At 42.2% G+C, this 17,583-nt stretch overlaps 1 protein-coding gene across 3 annotated transcripts in view; it reads left to right on the forward strand.

The window, feature by feature from the left end:
* The window catches only part of lyn (LYN proto-oncogene, Src family tyrosine kinase), a 108,879-nt gene extending 105,140 nt beyond the window's left edge, over positions 1 to 3,739 (forward strand). For all 3 annotated transcript variants that reach the window (XM_033019744.1, XM_033019743.1, XM_033019745.1), the window contains exon 13: positions 1,569 to 3,739. In XM_033019744.1, the coding sequence (XP_032875635.1) occupies positions 1,569 to 1,771 (203 nt within the window). In that variant the 3' untranslated portion in view covers positions 1,772 to 3,739. The remainder of the gene's footprint in view (positions 1 to 1,568) is intronic.
* Positions 3,740 to 17,583: the final 13,844 nt, after the last annotated feature.

Raw genomic sequence — 17,583 nt, forward strand, 5'->3', positions numbered from 1 at the left:
CAAGGCCCTTCTCCCCTGATTGCTCAGTTTGGCCGGGCAGCCAGCTCTATGAAGAGTCTAGGTGGTTCCAATGTTCTTCCATTTAAGTATGATGGAGGCCACTGTGCCCTTTGGGACCAGCAATGCTCCAGAAATTGTTTTATACCCTTCCCCAGATCTGTGTCTCGACACAATCCTGTCTTGGAGGTCTACAGACAATTCTTTTGTCTTCACGGCTTGGTTTTTGATCTGACATGCAGTGTCAACTGTGGGAACTTATATAGACAGGTGTGTGCCATCTCCAAATCATGTCTAATCAATTTAATTAACCACTGGTGGACTCCAATCAAGTTGTAGAAACATCTCAAGGATAATCAATGGAAACAGGATGAACCTAAGCTCAATTTTGAGTGTCATAGCAAAGGGTCTGAATACTTATGTAAATGTGATATTTCAGTTATTTATTTTTAATTACTTTGCAAAAAATTTCTAAACACCTGTTTTCACTTCTTCATTCTGGGGTATTGTGTGTAGATTGATGATTAAAAAAAAGAATTTACAAGATTTTAAAATGCTGTAACGTAACAAAATGTGGAAAAAGTGAAGGTTTATGAATACTTTTTGAAAGCACTGTAGTTGTAAGGTGAGAGGGGCAAAGTTTAAAGGAGATGTGAGGGCAACCTTTTTACAGAGGGTGGTGAATGCCTGGAAGGCGCTGTCATTGGTGGTGGTGGAGGCAGATGCAATAATGAGATTTATGGATAGGCATAAGGTTTTGCAGAGAATTGAGAGATATGAATTGTGTGTAGGCAGATAAGGGTTTTGTCTTGGCATTTATGTTTGGCAGAGACATTGTGGGCCAAAAGGCTATTTCTGTGCAGTTCTATTAATGCAATAATCTTTTTACATTCTGAACAACGTTTACATTGGCAGACTACACATGAATAAATTTGAGCCATTTATTACATTCCAGCAAATATCTTTTTCTTGCTTATCCTACTATTGTTAACTTTTTTTGTATTTTGACATATAATGCACTTCATATGGCTGAACATATAGTATTATTCCATAATAGTTGATATTATTATTATTTTTATTTTCTGTGGTTTGCTCAAATTATTAAGATATTATTTTTGCTCAAGATATTATTCAAATTGCCTAATGTTTCATTGTTTCTCTGACAACAAGTAATTTCCATATGTTAGCCAAGAAAGATAGACTTGGTTATCCCTCAGTACAGCAACGTCAAGAACAATGTTGCTGTACTGAGGATAGCCAAGTCTATCCCTCATTACTAGCAGCTGATGGGAAGCGGCTGTAAAGTGGGAAGCGGCTGTAAAAGGACAGCGCTGCTGGGGGGGGGGGACCCTTCTGCCGGCCCACCCACCAGCCAGCCAAGGTGTCCTTCGGCATAGGCACAAACAGTGGAGGTGGTGGTTGGTGGGTAGCTACTGGGTGGAAGGCTGGATGCTCGGTCCCGGGCTCACTCGCTGTCTCTGGCTGTCTCCCTCCCCATCTCTCTATTTTCATTGCAGTCATCTTTTTAAAACCTTACGCTGTCTAAGTAAAATTATTTTGCTCTCTCGTAGGCATGTCCAACACGGAAGTTGTAAATGCTATTGGGCGCGGTTATCGTATGCCACGGCCTGAGGAATGTCCCCAGGAGCTTTATGATGTCATGAAAGATTGTTGGAAAAGCAGTGCTGAAAATCGTCCAACATTTGAATACCTGAAAGGACTGCTTGAAGACTTTTACACTGCCACAGAGGGGCAATACCAGCAACAGCCATAGAAGAACTTTCAAAACAGAATATCAAATTGACAGATTCAATGTTTTGGACAAACCTGATCTGTGGAAGGCAGTCTTCCACTTGATGGCCATCAAATCTCTATATTACAATTCCATGTGAGGAACCCACATGGATAATTTCAAGGATCCCATGGCATTATTTTGGAGAGAAGCAGAGACGTTATCCAATGTCCCTCGCCTCTAAATCCATCCACCTGGTTGTTACCAACTTGTTCTTTCATGGGCACTTGCTGTGCACAAGTTCACTCCTGTAGTTACTGCAATAGCGACTATGTTTCAAAAGTAATATGTTGATCGTAAAAGGTTTAGGGACTTCCTGAAATTGAAAATAGCACTATGTATATACCTTTTTTTTTACTCCTTAAATAACTAGAACTTTTGGTAACGCCAAGGTAACAACACAGCAGCCACTTCCACTATCCCTTCTGTGTAGTAATCAATCTGAGCTGGTATGAAGGCTGACTGCTCGTTGGGTCACTGCATTGAAGCACAAGATTCATCAACATGTTCTGTAGTTCATTTAGTAAAATAATATAGTAGTGAATAATTTTCCATTGTGAGATGGCTCGATGTGGATGAGGGTCTGGTAAACTAGAAGGGAATGATATTTGACCCGAATCACTACACAGCCCGCAAAATGATGCCCATGTGACATTTCGAAGAAATAGTGAAGTCCGGCAGTTGTCTCAAAATTGGATGAGTCAAAGCTAGATGAGTGAAATATGTCAGCTACATGTGACACTCGACTACTTTTAACTGCACAGGATGTTTGATGGATCATTATTCACAGCAGCTGCTGCACAACGTCAGTTGGGATGCCTTTCCAATTCAGGAAATTAATAAATATACTTTAATAAAGAACTGATATGATAGATATGTTTTCATAGAGATCACATTAACACCGTATCTAGATTTAATCAATTATTAGTAGATAAGCCATTTTGCAGATTATTCAGGTATATTTCAGGAGTGGTCCATGAGTTACTGTCTGTGATTCTATTCATTTATAGTTTGGATGTCCATATAAATCAAAAAACTATTTTTAATTACACAACGTGTTTTGTAATATTCCACAAAGACTTTAATTTAATCAGTGTCTTAACACTGATGTGTAATACTGACTAAATGAGCAGGTGGTTTACCCGAGTTGTGACATTTTAAACAAGAGATATCGAAAGTTTGTTTCATTGAAATGAAAATGCTTATTTTTCCACATGCCACACATTTATGAAAGGAATAGTTTAAGAATATCATGTTTTTAATTGTTTGATGAGCAAAGCACAATGTACAGGCATGAATAGCAACCAAATCCACAACCTAATAACTTTTGGGGGAAATGAAATCAGGTTGATTACAAGTACAAATGGTGAAATGCAAATGCATCACTTTTTAAAATGTTGTATTATTCACTAAATTCATCTGCCCCTGCTACTAATGATTCCCATCAATGTTAATATATGTAAACTTTAGAATAAAAATCACTTCTTGGAATGTAAAAACCAGCTCAACATTTCAAACTAATCTGTTCAGATCTGTTGCAATACATTGTAAACTTTTAATGCCAAGTTGGACGAAGAACTGTTCAAATAATCTGTTGAGTGCTTCATTATGTAAATATCTGCGGTAAGATGAATCATGAAACAAATGTGCAATTTGTTCAATCCAGTGAATTTCCAGAAGTAAAGTGCCAGCTGCTACTGCTTTTATATAAAAAGAGAATGCTCCCTTTCTTTCTCCAGATGAACAGAAATACCAATCACACGTGTATCTTGTATGGTAGAAGACATTTATGCAAACTGTAAACCCGTGTATCCTATTTTGTAAATGTGCAATAGTTGCTTTTTTGTTTTTCCTTGCCCTAACTGTTTGAGCACAAAAAAACCCAGTAAATTATAAATTTGTAACATGAATAGAATAAAGGCATCTGTTGCCCAAATATTTTCAATATAATTTTCTGTCAAAATATCTTGTTACTGGTAAAATACTATAGAAGTGTCTTGACCTGATACATTACCTTTTTCTTGTCCCCAGAGATGCTGCCTGAGTTATTCCAGCACTTTGTGTCTATCTTCTATATATTTGCAAAATCTTTTGGGCAAGTTTCCACTTGTTCAAAGAGGATAAATAATGGTGTTCAATTGTTTGATCGGGATGTGAATCTTGTGTCACTAGTGAGATTGGAAAATGTACAGCGTTTTGCTTTGAGAAGGGAAAATGGGGGAAGAGTTAACAAAGATGTTATCCAAGATGATGGGTTGGGGTAGAGACAGAAGAAAACACTTTGCCTTTTGAGTGGGACAATAGTCAAATGCTACAGTCTGAAAATTGGTCGGTTGCAAAGTTGGAGAACCCATTTTTCACACAGGGATTTGGGTATCTGAACTCCACCTGAACAGGTAGCAGAAGTTGATCTCCAGAATAATTTAAAGGTAATCAAATAAATACTTTATTGGAACAAAGAACCAAAAGCTACAATGTGCAAGCATTCTTTTAAAAGTGGGCATTGCTCTACAACAAAGTGTTTCACCATGTTGTGAATGAATGATGCATTATTTCAACATTAGCTGTTGAAGAGGAAAGCAAGTACAGGGTTATCTTATCATTTGCCTGGAGACTATACATTTAAATCCATTTCCATTTGTCCAAATTTATAATCTCTTCCTTTCTGTATCTAATCAACACAAGCAAAGATTGTCAATAAGACCAGGTGTCGGTTAATGCTCCACTGTAACTGTCTATATTTTTATCTCTATTACTTTAGAGCTTGCTTGTGAATTTGTCTTGCATGCAAATTTCAATCTGCCCTGTTGCCATCATGAAAAGATCAAAATTTGCACCTGAAATTGAGATTCATATTATAAACAAGGTTGACACAATGATTTAGGGCGGCCATGGTGGCGCAGCGGTAAACTTGCTACCTTACAGTGCTTGCAGTGTCGGAGAGCCGGGTTCGATCCCGACTATGGGTGCTGTCTGTACAGAGTATTTACGTTCTCCCCGTGATTGCATGGGTTTTCTTCGAGATCTTCGGTATGCTCCCACACTCAAGATGTACCGGTATGTAGGTTAATTGGCCTAATGAATGTGTAACTTGTCCCTAGTGTGTGTGTGGGATAGTGTTAATCTGCGGGGATCGCTGGCCAATGCAGACTCGGTGGGCTGAAGGGCCCGTTTCCGACCTGTATCTCTAAACTAAACTAATTGTGTGGTAGTGAGACTTGGGATTCCAACCTGTTTTACTCAGAAGAGAACTGCTCATGGACACAGAAACATAAGAACAATAAAAAAAATCAGTCTATTTTACACCTTCATCTATAATAATAATAATAATATATCTTTTATTGTCATTGCACGTCAGTGCAACGAGATTTAGTGTGCAGCTCCACTGATGTCCAGGAAAGGTAAATAAATACAATACATAAATAAACAAGCTGAATTGATTGACGTGACCATCTGAGGGAGACTGTCCAAAGGGGGTGGGTGGGGGGGGGCACTCATTAGGGCCGGTTCAGAGCCGCTATAGCTCTTGGGATGAAACTGTTCCTGAGTCTGGAGGTTCGGGCGTAGAAGGCCTTGTAACGTCTGCCGGAGGGAAGTAGTTGAAACAGACCGTGGCAGGGGTGTGATGAGTCCTTATGGATGCTGAGGGCCTTCCTGAGGCACCGCGTGTGGTAGATGCCCTCCAAGGCTGGTAGCTCTGTCCCGATGATCCTCTGCGCTCTGTTGACGACGCGCTGAAGAGCTCTCCTCTCCGCCTCCGTGCAGCTGAGATACCACACAGAGATGCCATACGTTAGTATGCTCTCTGTGGTGCAGCGGTAGAACGTTGTCAGCAGCTGTTGTGTGCTCTGTGCCACAAGAATTCCAATGGTTTCAGGTCCAGGAGCCTCAAATACTCCTTTACATTCAGTTTAAGTTATCTATTACCTTCTATTCTCATACCTCATCCATCCAAAGGTTTATAGACTCAGGAACCAGCAACAAAGAGCACAATTCCTTCACCAATGCAATGCAACATTTCACCAAAGAGCCAAGATGAAAATGTGAGCAATTTTGGGCACTATATCTGAAAAAGGATGTGCCGGCTCTGGAGAAGGTCCAGAGGAGGTTTACAAGAATTATCTCAGGGATGTGTAGGTTAACCTATGAAGGTAGACAAAAATGCTGGAGAAACTCAGCGGGTGAGGCAGCATTTAAGGAGCGAATGAATAGGTGATGTTTCAGGTCAAGACCCTTCTTGACCTTGAAGAAGAAAGGAAGAGGCGGAGACAGTTGGGTGTGGGAGAGCTGGGAAGGGGAGGGGAAGGAGGGAGAAAGCAAGGACTACCTGAAATTGGAGAAGTAAAGGGGTTCTCCAATATGAGAACCTCAACGTTCATACCGCTGGGGTATAAACTACCCAAGCAAAATATGACTTGCTGCTCCTCCAATTTGTGGTGGGACTCAATCTAGCCATGGAGTAGGCCCGGGACAGAAAGACCGGATATGGAATGGGGGGAGTTGAAGGGCTGAGCCACCGGGAGATCGGGTTTGTTCATGCGAACTGTGCGGAGGTGTTGGGTGATGCGATCGCCAAGCCTGCGCTTGGTCTCACCGATGTAGAGCAGTTGACACCTATAGCAGCGGATGCAATAAGTGAGGTTGGAGGAGGTGCAGGTGACCCTCTGCCTCACCTGGAAAGATTGCTTGGGTCCTTGGATGGAGTCGAGGGGGGAGGGAAAGCGACAAGTGTAGCATTTCCTGCGGTTGCAAGTGAAAGTACCAGGGGTGGGGGTGAGAAGGGTGGGAAGGGACTAATTGACCAGGGAGTTACGGAGGGAGCGGTTTCTGTGGAAAGCTGAAATGGGAGGAAATGGGAAGATGTGGCCAATGGTGGGATCCCATTGGAGGTGGCAAAAATGTTGGAGGATTATCTGTTGTATGTGACGGCTGGTGGGGTGGAAGGTGAGGACAAAGAGGACTCTGTCCTTGTTACGAGTGGGGGGTGGGGAGTGAGAGCGGAGCTATAGGATATAGAAGAGACCCTGGGGAGAGCCTCATCTATAGTAGAAGAGGGGAACCCCCTTTCCCTAAAGGATGAGGACATCTCCGATGCCCTGGTTTGGAACACCTCATCCTGGGTGAAGATGCGGCGTAGACGGAGGAATTGGGAGTAGGGGATAGTCCTTACAGGAAGCAGGGTGGGTAAGAATTGTAGTCCAGATAGCCATGGGAGTCAGTGGGTTTGTAGTAGATGTCGGTCAGTAGTCTGTTACCTGCGATGGAGATGGTGAGGTCAAGAAACGGTAGGGAGATGTCGGAAATGGTCCAGGTGTATTTGAGTACCAGATGGAAGTTAGTGGTGAAATGGAATGTCAGTGAGTGCTGTATGGGTGCAGGAGATAGCACCCATGCAGTCGTCAATGTAGCAGAGGTAGAGTTGGGGATAGGGCCATGGTACGCCTCAAACAAGGATTGTTGGACGTACCCTTCGAAGAGGCAGGCATGCCCGTGCCCATAGCTACGCCTTGGATTTGGATAACCTATGATGAGTGCTTGTCCGCACTATACTCATTAGAGTTTAGAAGAATGAGGGGAGACTTCATTGAAATGTACAGAATAGTGAAAGGCTTGGATAGAGTGGATCTGCAGAGAATGTTTCCACTAGTGGGAGAGTCTCAGACTAAAGGGTGGTGAATCTGTGGAATTATTTGCCACAGAAGGCTGTGGAGGGCGTCAGTGGATATTATTAAGGCAGAGATAGATAGATTCTTGATTAGTACAGGTTTCAGAGGTTATGGGGAGAAGGCAGAAGAGTAGGGTTAGGAGGGATCAGCCACGAATGAATGGCGGAGTGGACGATGCGCTGAATGGCCTAATTCTACTCCTAGTCCTAGTGAAATATTTCCACCAAAAATGTTATTAAAATGAGATGTACTCAAACACAGATGATTTGTGAGGGAAAGGTAATGTCTGAGCTTCACTTAAAATCAGCTTGGACCTCCAATTTAGCCTGGCGATATGGCAACTCAGGCTGCCAAAGCCTTTCTGTGAAAAGGATATTATGTTTGTACGTGAAAGTCTGTATACTGGCCAGGGGCTCTGCCAAGTCAAGTCAAGTCAAGTCAAGTTTATTTGTCATATACACATACGAGATGTGCAGTGCCACAGGTAGAGGCTGAGTTTGTGGACCAAACTGGCACTGAACATCCACTCCTCATAAAAGCAGACCAGAGGACAACAAGCACTCGCTGATCCAAGAAAATTCTGGGCAAAGAGCATGGAGATTCATATGGAAGGCTTCAGGACTGGATCCAAATTATCTATTTGAGGAAAGCTTTGATCCTACTCGCCATCCATTTCCTAAACCCAAATTGCATCAACCCACTGTTGCAATTACAATTTATTTTGGATGCAAATCTGTGACATTTTCAGCTTAAGGAAAATGAATGACAAGGAAAATGTTGCTACAATACAGATGGACCAGTTGCATCAGATAAAGTTTAGAACAAAGAAAGCACACTGGATCCTTTTCTGTCATGTCCAAATATTATTTGCAAAGATGGCAAACTAGTTCATGCTTTCCAGAGAGAAAAACAGTTGAGGCATTGACTATAAAAGTCAGTAAGTCATATGGCAGCTCTATACAATTTCAATTAAGTAATATTTGGAGAATTGTGACCAGTATTGGTTGCCATACTATAGGAAGAATGTGGGGGCTTTGGAGAGGTTGCAAAAGAGATTTATCAGGATATTGCCAAGACTAGAGTGCAATAACTATAAAGAAAGATGCACAAACATGGATTGTTTTCTCTGGAGGCTGAGGGGCAACATTCAGTCCAGTGCATTCAGAAAGTATTCAGACCCCTTCAATTTTTCCACATTTTGTTACGTTATAGCCCTATTCTAAAATGGATTAAATTATTTTTTTAAATCATCAATCTACACATAATACCCCTTAATAAAAAAGCGAAAACAGGTGTTTAGAAATTTTTCCAAAGTCATTAAAAATAAATAACTGAAATATCACATTTACATAGGTATTCAGACCCTTTACTCAATACTTTGTTGAGGCACCTTTGGCAGCGATTACAGCCTCAAGTCTTCTTGGGTATGACGCTACAAGCTTGGTAGACCTGTATTTGTGTAATTGCATTCTTCTCTGCAGATCCTCTCAAGCTCTGTCACGTTGGATGGGGAGCATCAACGCTGAGCTATTTTCAGGTCCCTCCAGAGATGTTCGATTGGGTACCAATCTGTGTCGAGACACAGATCTGGGGAAGATCTGGCTCTGGCTGGGCCACTCAAGAACATTCACAAACTTGTCACAAAGCCACTCCTGCGTTGTCTTGGCTGTGTGCTTAGGGCCGTTGTCCTGTTGGAAGGTGAACCTGCGCCCCAGTCTGAGGTCCAGAACGCTCTGGAGCAGGTTTTCATCAAGGATCTCTCTACTTTGCTCTGTTCGTCTTTCCCTTGAACCTGACTAGTCTCCCAGTTCCTGCCATTGAAAAACATCCGCACAGCATGATGCTGCCACCACTATGCTTCACCGTAGGTATGGTATTGGCCAGGTGATGAGCGATGCCTGGTTGCCTCCAGATGTGACACTTGGCATCCAGGTCAAAGAGTTCAATCTTGGTTTCATCAGACCAGAAAATCTTGTTTCTCTTGGAATGAGAGTTCTTTAGGTACCTTTTAGCAAACTCCAAGCGGGCTGTCATGTGCCTTTTACTGAGGAGTGGCTTCCGTCTGGCCACTCTACCATAACGGCCTGATTGGTGGAGTGCTGCAGATATAGTTGTCCTTCTGGAAGGTTCTCCCATCTCCACAGAGAAACTCTGGAGCTCTGTCAGAGTAACCACCGGTTTTTGGTCACCTCCCTGACCAAGGCGCTTCTCCCCCGATTGCTCAGTTTGGCCGGGTGGCCAGCTCTATGAAGTGGTTCCTAATTTCTTCCATTTAAGAATGACGGAGGCCACTGTGCTCTTCGGGGCCTGCAATGCTGCAGAAATTGTTTTATACCGTTCCCTAGATCTGTGCCTCGACACAATCCTGTCTCAGAGATCTATGGACAATTCCTTCGTCTTCATGGCTTGGTTTTTGCTCTGACATACACTGTCAACTGTGGGACCTTATATAGACAGGTGTGTGCCTTTCAAAATCATGTTCAATCAATTTAATTTACCACTGGTGGACTCCAATCAAGATGTAGAAACATCACAAGGATAATCAATGGAAACAGGATGAACCTAAGCTCAATTTTGAGTGTCATAGCAAAGGGTCTGAATGTGATATTTCAGTTATTTATTTTTAATTAATTTGCAAATATTTCTAAACACCTGTTTTTGCTTCTTCATATTGTATGTAGTTTGATGATAAAAAAAAATGTAATTAATTTTAAAATAAGGCTGTTTGTTACATAACAAAATATGGTAAAAGTGAAGGGGTCTGAATACTTTCTGAATGCACTGTATATAAAATTATGAGAACCAGAAATAAGGTTGATAGTCTGAATTTTATTTTCCCAGGGTGGAACTGTCATATAGTAGAGGGCATTGTTTTAAGGTGTGAGAAGAAAATGTACGATGTAAGTTTTTGTTTTACACAAAGTGTGGTTGGGAGTTGTCTACGTGGAGTTTGAACATTCTTCCTGAGACCGCACGGGTTTCTTCCGGGCGCTCTGGTTTTATCCCACACAGAAAAATGCCCAGGTTTATCGTTAATAGACTCTGCAAACAAAATGTCCAAAAACGTTCAGTGAGTGGATGAGAAAGGGGGATAACATATACTAGTGTGAGAGGGTAATTGATGGTAGGCATTGATTTGGTGGGCAGAAGGACCCAGTTCCACTCTGTAGCTCCAAATTAAACTAAATTGTCAAAACCAAAGCAAAATAGAAAGCAAATTGTAATTCCCACAATAAATTCAATGGCATCTTTGCCATTGCATTTGCAGGAGGGAGTTCGGTGATTGGCTGTAAGGTAAGCTCTTGGGAGTTTCTCTCGCTCCATTTCAGGAGCGGTTAGTTTAAAAAACGGGCGTGACCAGCTAGGAACACATTCCTTCAAGCTCGGGAGCAGCAGGAGGGAGTTCAGTGATTGGCTGTAAGGTAAGCAATCCGCAAAATGATTTATTGGTTATTGGTTTATTGGGCAATTTATCAGCCAATATAAGCAAGGCTTGCTGTCGGGGAACACCTTGTCGAGGGAAGTGCCTTGTGAGAAAAGTGTGAGTTTTTTGGCTCAAGAGTCTTCGGCATGGAGGCTGAAGAGAGGAGACCATGCAAAAGCTGGAGAGGACGGGACATGGTGAACACATTACGGGTAAGATGAGGCAGTGTGAACTTGCAGGATGTGGGAGGCCAGGGACACGGATGGAGCCTCTGGCTGCTACAACTGTGGCAAGTGTGTCCAGGTTCAGCTCCTGAAGGACCGTATTGGGGCACTGGAGAAGCACTGGATGACCTCAGGACCATCCGGGAAAACGAGAGTTTCCTGGACAAGATCTACAGTGAGGTTGTCACGCCAAGGATACGGGAAGAACGAAGGTGTGTGACTAAGAGAAAGGGTGGTAACCGTGGAATGCAGGAGACCCAGGTGGCTGTGCCTAATGAAAACAGGTACGCCCTCTTGAGAACCGTCGGGGGAGATAGGTAAGCCCAATTTATCTTCCCATGCTCGCATAATCATTTCAGAAGGTGGGATATGTGCAGTTAAAAGGGTATTGTAAATATAGGATATTAACTTACTTGTATCCGCTTTTCTATTCATGCATTCGTCTAATATATCAGGGCCCATAGAATGACAGTCTTGCATGTGTGTTTTCACATAGTCTTGATTTGAAGATATCTAAAAAAATTACTAGCTTTCAAATGATATTATCCTGTAATTCTTGAAACGAGAGGAAGATCCCCTTCTCATAAAGATCTCCCAGCATTTTAATTCCTGAGTTTTCCCATTGTGCAAATGCCTTATCTAAAGTAGACGGTTTAAACGAGGGATTATTGGCGATTGGTAAAAGGAGAGAGAAATTTCTCAATTTGAGAGTTGATTTCAACTGTTTCCAAATTCGTAGGTTGCGATGAATTATCGGATTTTTCTCATAGGTTGATTTATTCAGATGTATTGGAGAAAGAAAAATCGCGCCTATATTGAAAGGCGAACAATCTTCCCTCGCCATTTTTGACCAGTTTACTTGTTGACATGTATCATCCAACCAGTAGATTAAATTTTTAATATTAGTTGCCCAGTAATAGAAAAGAAAATTGGAGAGAGCCAGCCCACCGTTTTCTTTAGGTTTATATAAATGTCATTTATGAATTCTATGAGTTTTATAATCCTAGATAAAATTTGTAATCACAGCCAAGTTTCTTAAAAAAGCTTTTAGGGAGATAAATCGGTATTGATTGAAATAGGTAGAGGAGTTGTGGAAGGAAAATCATCTTTATAGCATTTACTCTACCTGTAAGGGAAATAGGAAGTGTTTTCCAAAATTGAATAAGGGCATTTAATTTAGTAATTAATGGTGGAAAATTTGCTTGGAATAGAGAGGTATATTTTCTAGTCGCATAAACTCCAAGGTATTTACATTTTTCAGTGGCAATTCTAGTGGATGAACTGATCCGACTGACTGAGGGGCGACCGTGGCTGACAAGGGACGTCAGTGACAGTATAAAAATAAAAGAGAAGTACAATGTAGCAAAGATGAGCGGGAAGCAAGAGGATTGGGTAATATTTAAAGAGCAACAGCAGAAAACTAAAAAGGCAATACGGGGAGAAAAGATGAGGTACGAAGGTAAGCTAGCCAAGAATATAAAGGAGGATAGTAAAAGCTTCTTTAGGTATGTGAAGAGGAAAAAAATAGTTAAGACCAAAGTTGGACCGTTGAAGACTGAAAAAGGTGAATTAATTATGGGGAACAAGGAAATGGCAGATAGGTTGAACAGGCACTAAGGAGGACACAAACAATCTTCCTGATGTACTAGTGGCCAGAGGATCTGGGTTGACGGAGGAACTGAAGGAAATCTACATTAGGCAGGAAATGGTGTTGGGTAGACTGAAGGCTGATAAACCCCCAGAGCCTGATGATCTGCATCCCAGGGTACGTCAGGAAATGGCTCTAGAAATCATGGACGCATTGATGATAATTTTCCAATGTTCGATAGATTCAGGATCAGTTCCTGTGGATTGGAGGGTGGCTAAGGTTATCCCACTTTAAGAAAGGCGGGTGAGAGAAAACAGGGAATTATAGACCAGTTAGCCTGACATCGGTGGTGGGGAAGATGCTGGAGTCAATCATAAAATATGAAATAGCGGCACATTTGGATAGTAACAGGATCGGTCCGAGTTAGCATGGATTTACTAAGGGGAAATCATGCTTGACTAATTTTCTGGAATTTTTTGAGGATGTAACTAGGATAAAGGACAAGGGAGAGCCAGTGGATGCAGTGTACCTGGACTTTCAGAAAGCATTTGATAAGGTCCCACCTAGGAGATTAGTGGTCAAAATTAGGGCACGTGGTATTGGGAGCAGAGTGCTGACATGGATAGAAAATTAGTTGGCCGACAGGAAACAAAGATTAGGGATTAACGGGTCCCTTTCAGAATGGCAGGCAGTGACTAGTGGGGTACCGCAAGGCTCGGTGCTGGGACCGCAGCTATTTACAATATACATCAATGATTTAGATGAAGGGATTCAAAGTAACATTAGTAAATTTGCAGATGACACAAAGCTGGATGGCAGTGTGAACTGTGAGGAGGATGCTATGAGAATGCAGGGTGACTTGGACAGGTTGGGTGAGTGGGCAGATGCAGTTTAATGTGGATAAATGTGAGGTTATCCACTTTGGTAGCAAAAACAGGGGGTCAGATTATTATCTAAATGGTGTCAAATTGGGAAAAGGGGTAGTGCAACAGGATCTGGGGGGGGGTCCTCGTTCATCAGATAATGAAAGTAAGCATGCAGGTACAGCAGGCAGTGAAGAAAGTGAATGGCATTTTGGCCTTCATAACAAGAGGAGTTGAGTATAGGAGCAAAGCGGTCCTTCTGTGCAGTGGTATAGGGCCCTAGTGAGACCACACTTGGAGTATTGTGTGCAGTTTTGGTCCCCTAATTTGAGGAAGGACATTATTGCTATTGGGAGACTGCAGCGTAGGTTTACAAGGTTAATTCCCAGGATGGTGGGACTGTCATATGCTGAGAGAATGGAGTGGCTGGCCTTGTATACTATGGAATTTAGAAGGATGAGAGGGAATCTCATTGAAACATATAAGATTATTAAGGGTTTGGACACGCTAGAGGCAGGAAACATGTTCCCGATGTTGGGGGAGTTCAGAACCAGGGGCCACTGTTTTAAGAATAAGGGGTAAGCCATTTAAAATGGAGATGAGGAAACACTTTTTCACACAAAGAGTTGTGAGTGTGGAATTCTGTGCCTCAGAGGACGGTGGAGGCCGGTTCTCTGGATACTTTCAAGAGAGAGATAGATAGGGATCTTAAAGATAGCGGAGTCAAGGAATATGGGGAGAAGGCAGGAATGGGGTACTGATTGTGGATGATCAGCCATGATCACATTGAATGGTTGCAATGGCTCGAAGGGCCGAATGGCCTACCCCTGCACCTATTGTCTATCTTGCCCAATATTTCTACACGTGCTGTTTGAGGATAACTGTGAATATCGCACCCCCTAGTGATGTGTGGGAAAGCATCAAATATTATCAGGCATTCCTCACGTGAAAAACACACAGCAGAGACTGCTGCCCTCTGGTGGAGGAAAGGTCTCCGGTTTGAAATTGCGGCCAAGAAGTTCAATGGCATGACATTAGGGATTTTTTCTGGGAAACAGAATTTCATTGGAAATCCAAACAACAAAATTGGTATTTTGTGTAATCTTATTCCTGTATCCAAGAGTTTGTATGTGTTCTCTATCTACAGGGTGCATTTCACAATGGGTACTGGATGTATGGTGAGCAATGGAATGTGCTGCCAGAGGAGGCAGCTGAGGCAACATTTAAAATAGTTTTGGACAGGTACATGGATAGGAGTTTTACAGGGATATGAACCAAATGCAGGCAAATGGGCCATTTTGGTTTGCTTGGACGAGTTAGGCTGAAGGGCCAGTTACCGTGCTGTATGATTCGGTGACCAATGTCAATGAACGAACAAAGCTCGACAGACATAATTTATGCCATCGTTAAAGTCTGCTACTGTTTTACCTAAAGGGCCCATGCCTTACCTAGAGTTCGGGCCTGCTGAACATCAATGAGAATGAGGCAGAACAAACTGGAGCACCCCTCACCTCTGCTAATGGTCTTCGCAACAGCCAAGTAACGTGCTCTAAACTCTGGGCTCCGAACTTCAAATCAAATGCATGGATGTTTAGTTAAATTCTGTAATATTTATTCAAAAATCGGACAGCCTCCCCACTTCAGTGCTGCCCAACATTTCTCCCCAAAACATCAGCATGATGAAGCCACTGGTGACGTTTCAGGTCAAGGCCCTTCCTCCGACTGAGCTTGGGTCGAGACCCTTCTTCAGACCAAGTACTGAGTTTTGGTCACCCTGCTATTGAGAAGGATGCCATTACGCTGAAAATAATGCAGAAATAATTTACAAGGGTGTTGCCAAGTCTCAAGGGTTTCAGCTATAGGAAAAGGATGGGCAAGCTAGGACTTTATTCTTAGGAGTACAGGTGGCTGAGGGATGATTTTATGGAGATGTATAAAATCATGAGGAAAACAGATTGGGTAAATGCACAGTCTTTTATATGGGACCAGAGGGCATAGGTTTAAGGTGAGAGGGGCAAAAATTAATAGAAAACCAAGGGACAACCTTTTCACTCAATAGGTGGTAGGAGTATAGAACAAGTTGCCAGAGGAGATAGTTAAAGCGTCTGTGGAAAAAAAATAGTTAATGCTTCAGATCCAGGACCCTTTATCAACACCTGAAAAAGGGAAACAAGTTATCAATGACCAAAGATTATGATGGAAAGAGTAATTACTGAGAGTGAAGAAATCAAAAAGGACTGGCAAAATCCTACCCGAGAGCAAAGGAGAACTTCAGTTTGGGCCTCTGGAAGAGAAGTGGCAATGAATGGGCAGCATAGTGGCACAACTGGCAGAGACCTGGACCTCGGGAGCCATCTGCGTGGTGTTTGCACGTTCTCCCTGTGACTGTTTGGGTTTCCTTCCACATCCCAAGGATATGCAAGTTTGTAGGTTAATTTGCCTGTGTAAATTGCCCCAAGTGAAGGGAATGAATGCAAAAGTGGGATAGGATAGAACTGCAATTATAGATCAGCTACAGAAATGGGCAGAGGAATGGCAGATGGAGTTTAATCCGAACAAGTACAAGGTGTTGCATTTTGGGAGGTGCAATGCATGGGGAAAATATATAATTAATGGCATGGGATTTAAACAGCTTTGATGCACAGAGGGATCTTGGGGTCTAAGTTCACTCCTCCCTGAACATGACCACACAAGTAGAGTGAGTGGCAAACATGGCATATAGCAAGCTTGCCTTCATTGGACAGAGTATTGAGTACAAGAGTCAGGAAGTCATGATACAGCTTTATAGGACTTTGGTTAGGCAGCAGTTTAGTATTGGGTGCAGTTCTGGTCACCTCCATTACAAGAAGGATATGGAGGCTTTGGAAAGGGTGCACAGGAGTTTTACCAGAATGATGCCTGGTTTAGGGGGGTATTAGCTACATGGAGAGGTTGGACAGATTGGGTTTTTTTTTTCTGGAACACCAGAGATGCAGAGGGAAGTATATAAAATTATGAGAGGCAGACATAGGGATAGTCAAAACCTATTCCCCAGGATGGAAATACCAAATACTAGAGGACATGGCTGCAAGCGGAGAGGAGTAAAGTTTAAAGGAAATGTGCAGGGAAAGGTTTTTTTTTTTTTAATTACACAGAGGGGCTTGGAATGTACAGTGGAGGCAACTATGATCACCACGTGCGAGAGACTTTTAGATAGGCACATGGATAGGCAGGGAAATTAATTATGTGCAGGCAAATTAGGTTGGTCTTGGCATCATGTTCAGCACAGACATTGTGGGCCAATGGGTCTATTCTTGTGCTGTATGGATATATGTTCTATCACTAGTGTGAACATGAACTCTAATGATCAGTGTGGACTCTGTGGGCTGAGGGGCCTATTTCCATCTTGTATTCCAAAACTGAACTCAATGGCAAAAGAAAAAAAAACTGTAGTCACTGGAACATCTGAAGTAAAAATAGAACATATTGGAAAACCTTAGCAAGTCCCAGACCCAAAATGTTAACTGCTTCTCTTTCCATAGATACTACCTAACCATACCTAACCATTGTCCTCAACAAGGTCCCTATCTTAGTGTTTTTTTGTTTTATTTCAGATTCCCAGCAACTGCTGCTTTTGTTTTTGATGACTGGTTACTTACTGCTACTGTACACCTCGAGCAAGTTCACCAGGAGCAGTGTAGAGAAAAAAGTTTTCCAACATGTCAAGTCTATTGCAGATTTCCACATAACTGCAAGTGTTTTTTGTACGAGTAAGTCAGAAACTGCATGTAAGTGCATGATGTTGTCTATGTCATGTTAAACCAAACCAAAGATAGACAATAAACTAGAGTAACTCAACGGGTCAGACAGTATCTTTGGAGAAATAAATAGGTGACATTTCAGGTTGATACCCTTCTTTAAATTGAGTCAGGGGAAAGAGAACCATGGATGTAGATGGTGATATAGAGAGATACAAAAGAAATGAATGAAAGAAATGCAAAAAAAATAACGATGGCAAAGGAAACACTGTTAATTAGGGGCTAGGTGAAA

The sequence above is a fragment of the Amblyraja radiata genome, chromosome 4 (genome assembly GCF_010909765.2).
Source record: "Amblyraja radiata isolate CabotCenter1 chromosome 4, sAmbRad1.1.pri, whole genome shotgun sequence".
Taxonomy (NCBI): Eukaryota; Metazoa; Chordata; class Chondrichthyes; order Rajiformes; family Rajidae; genus Amblyraja; species Amblyraja radiata.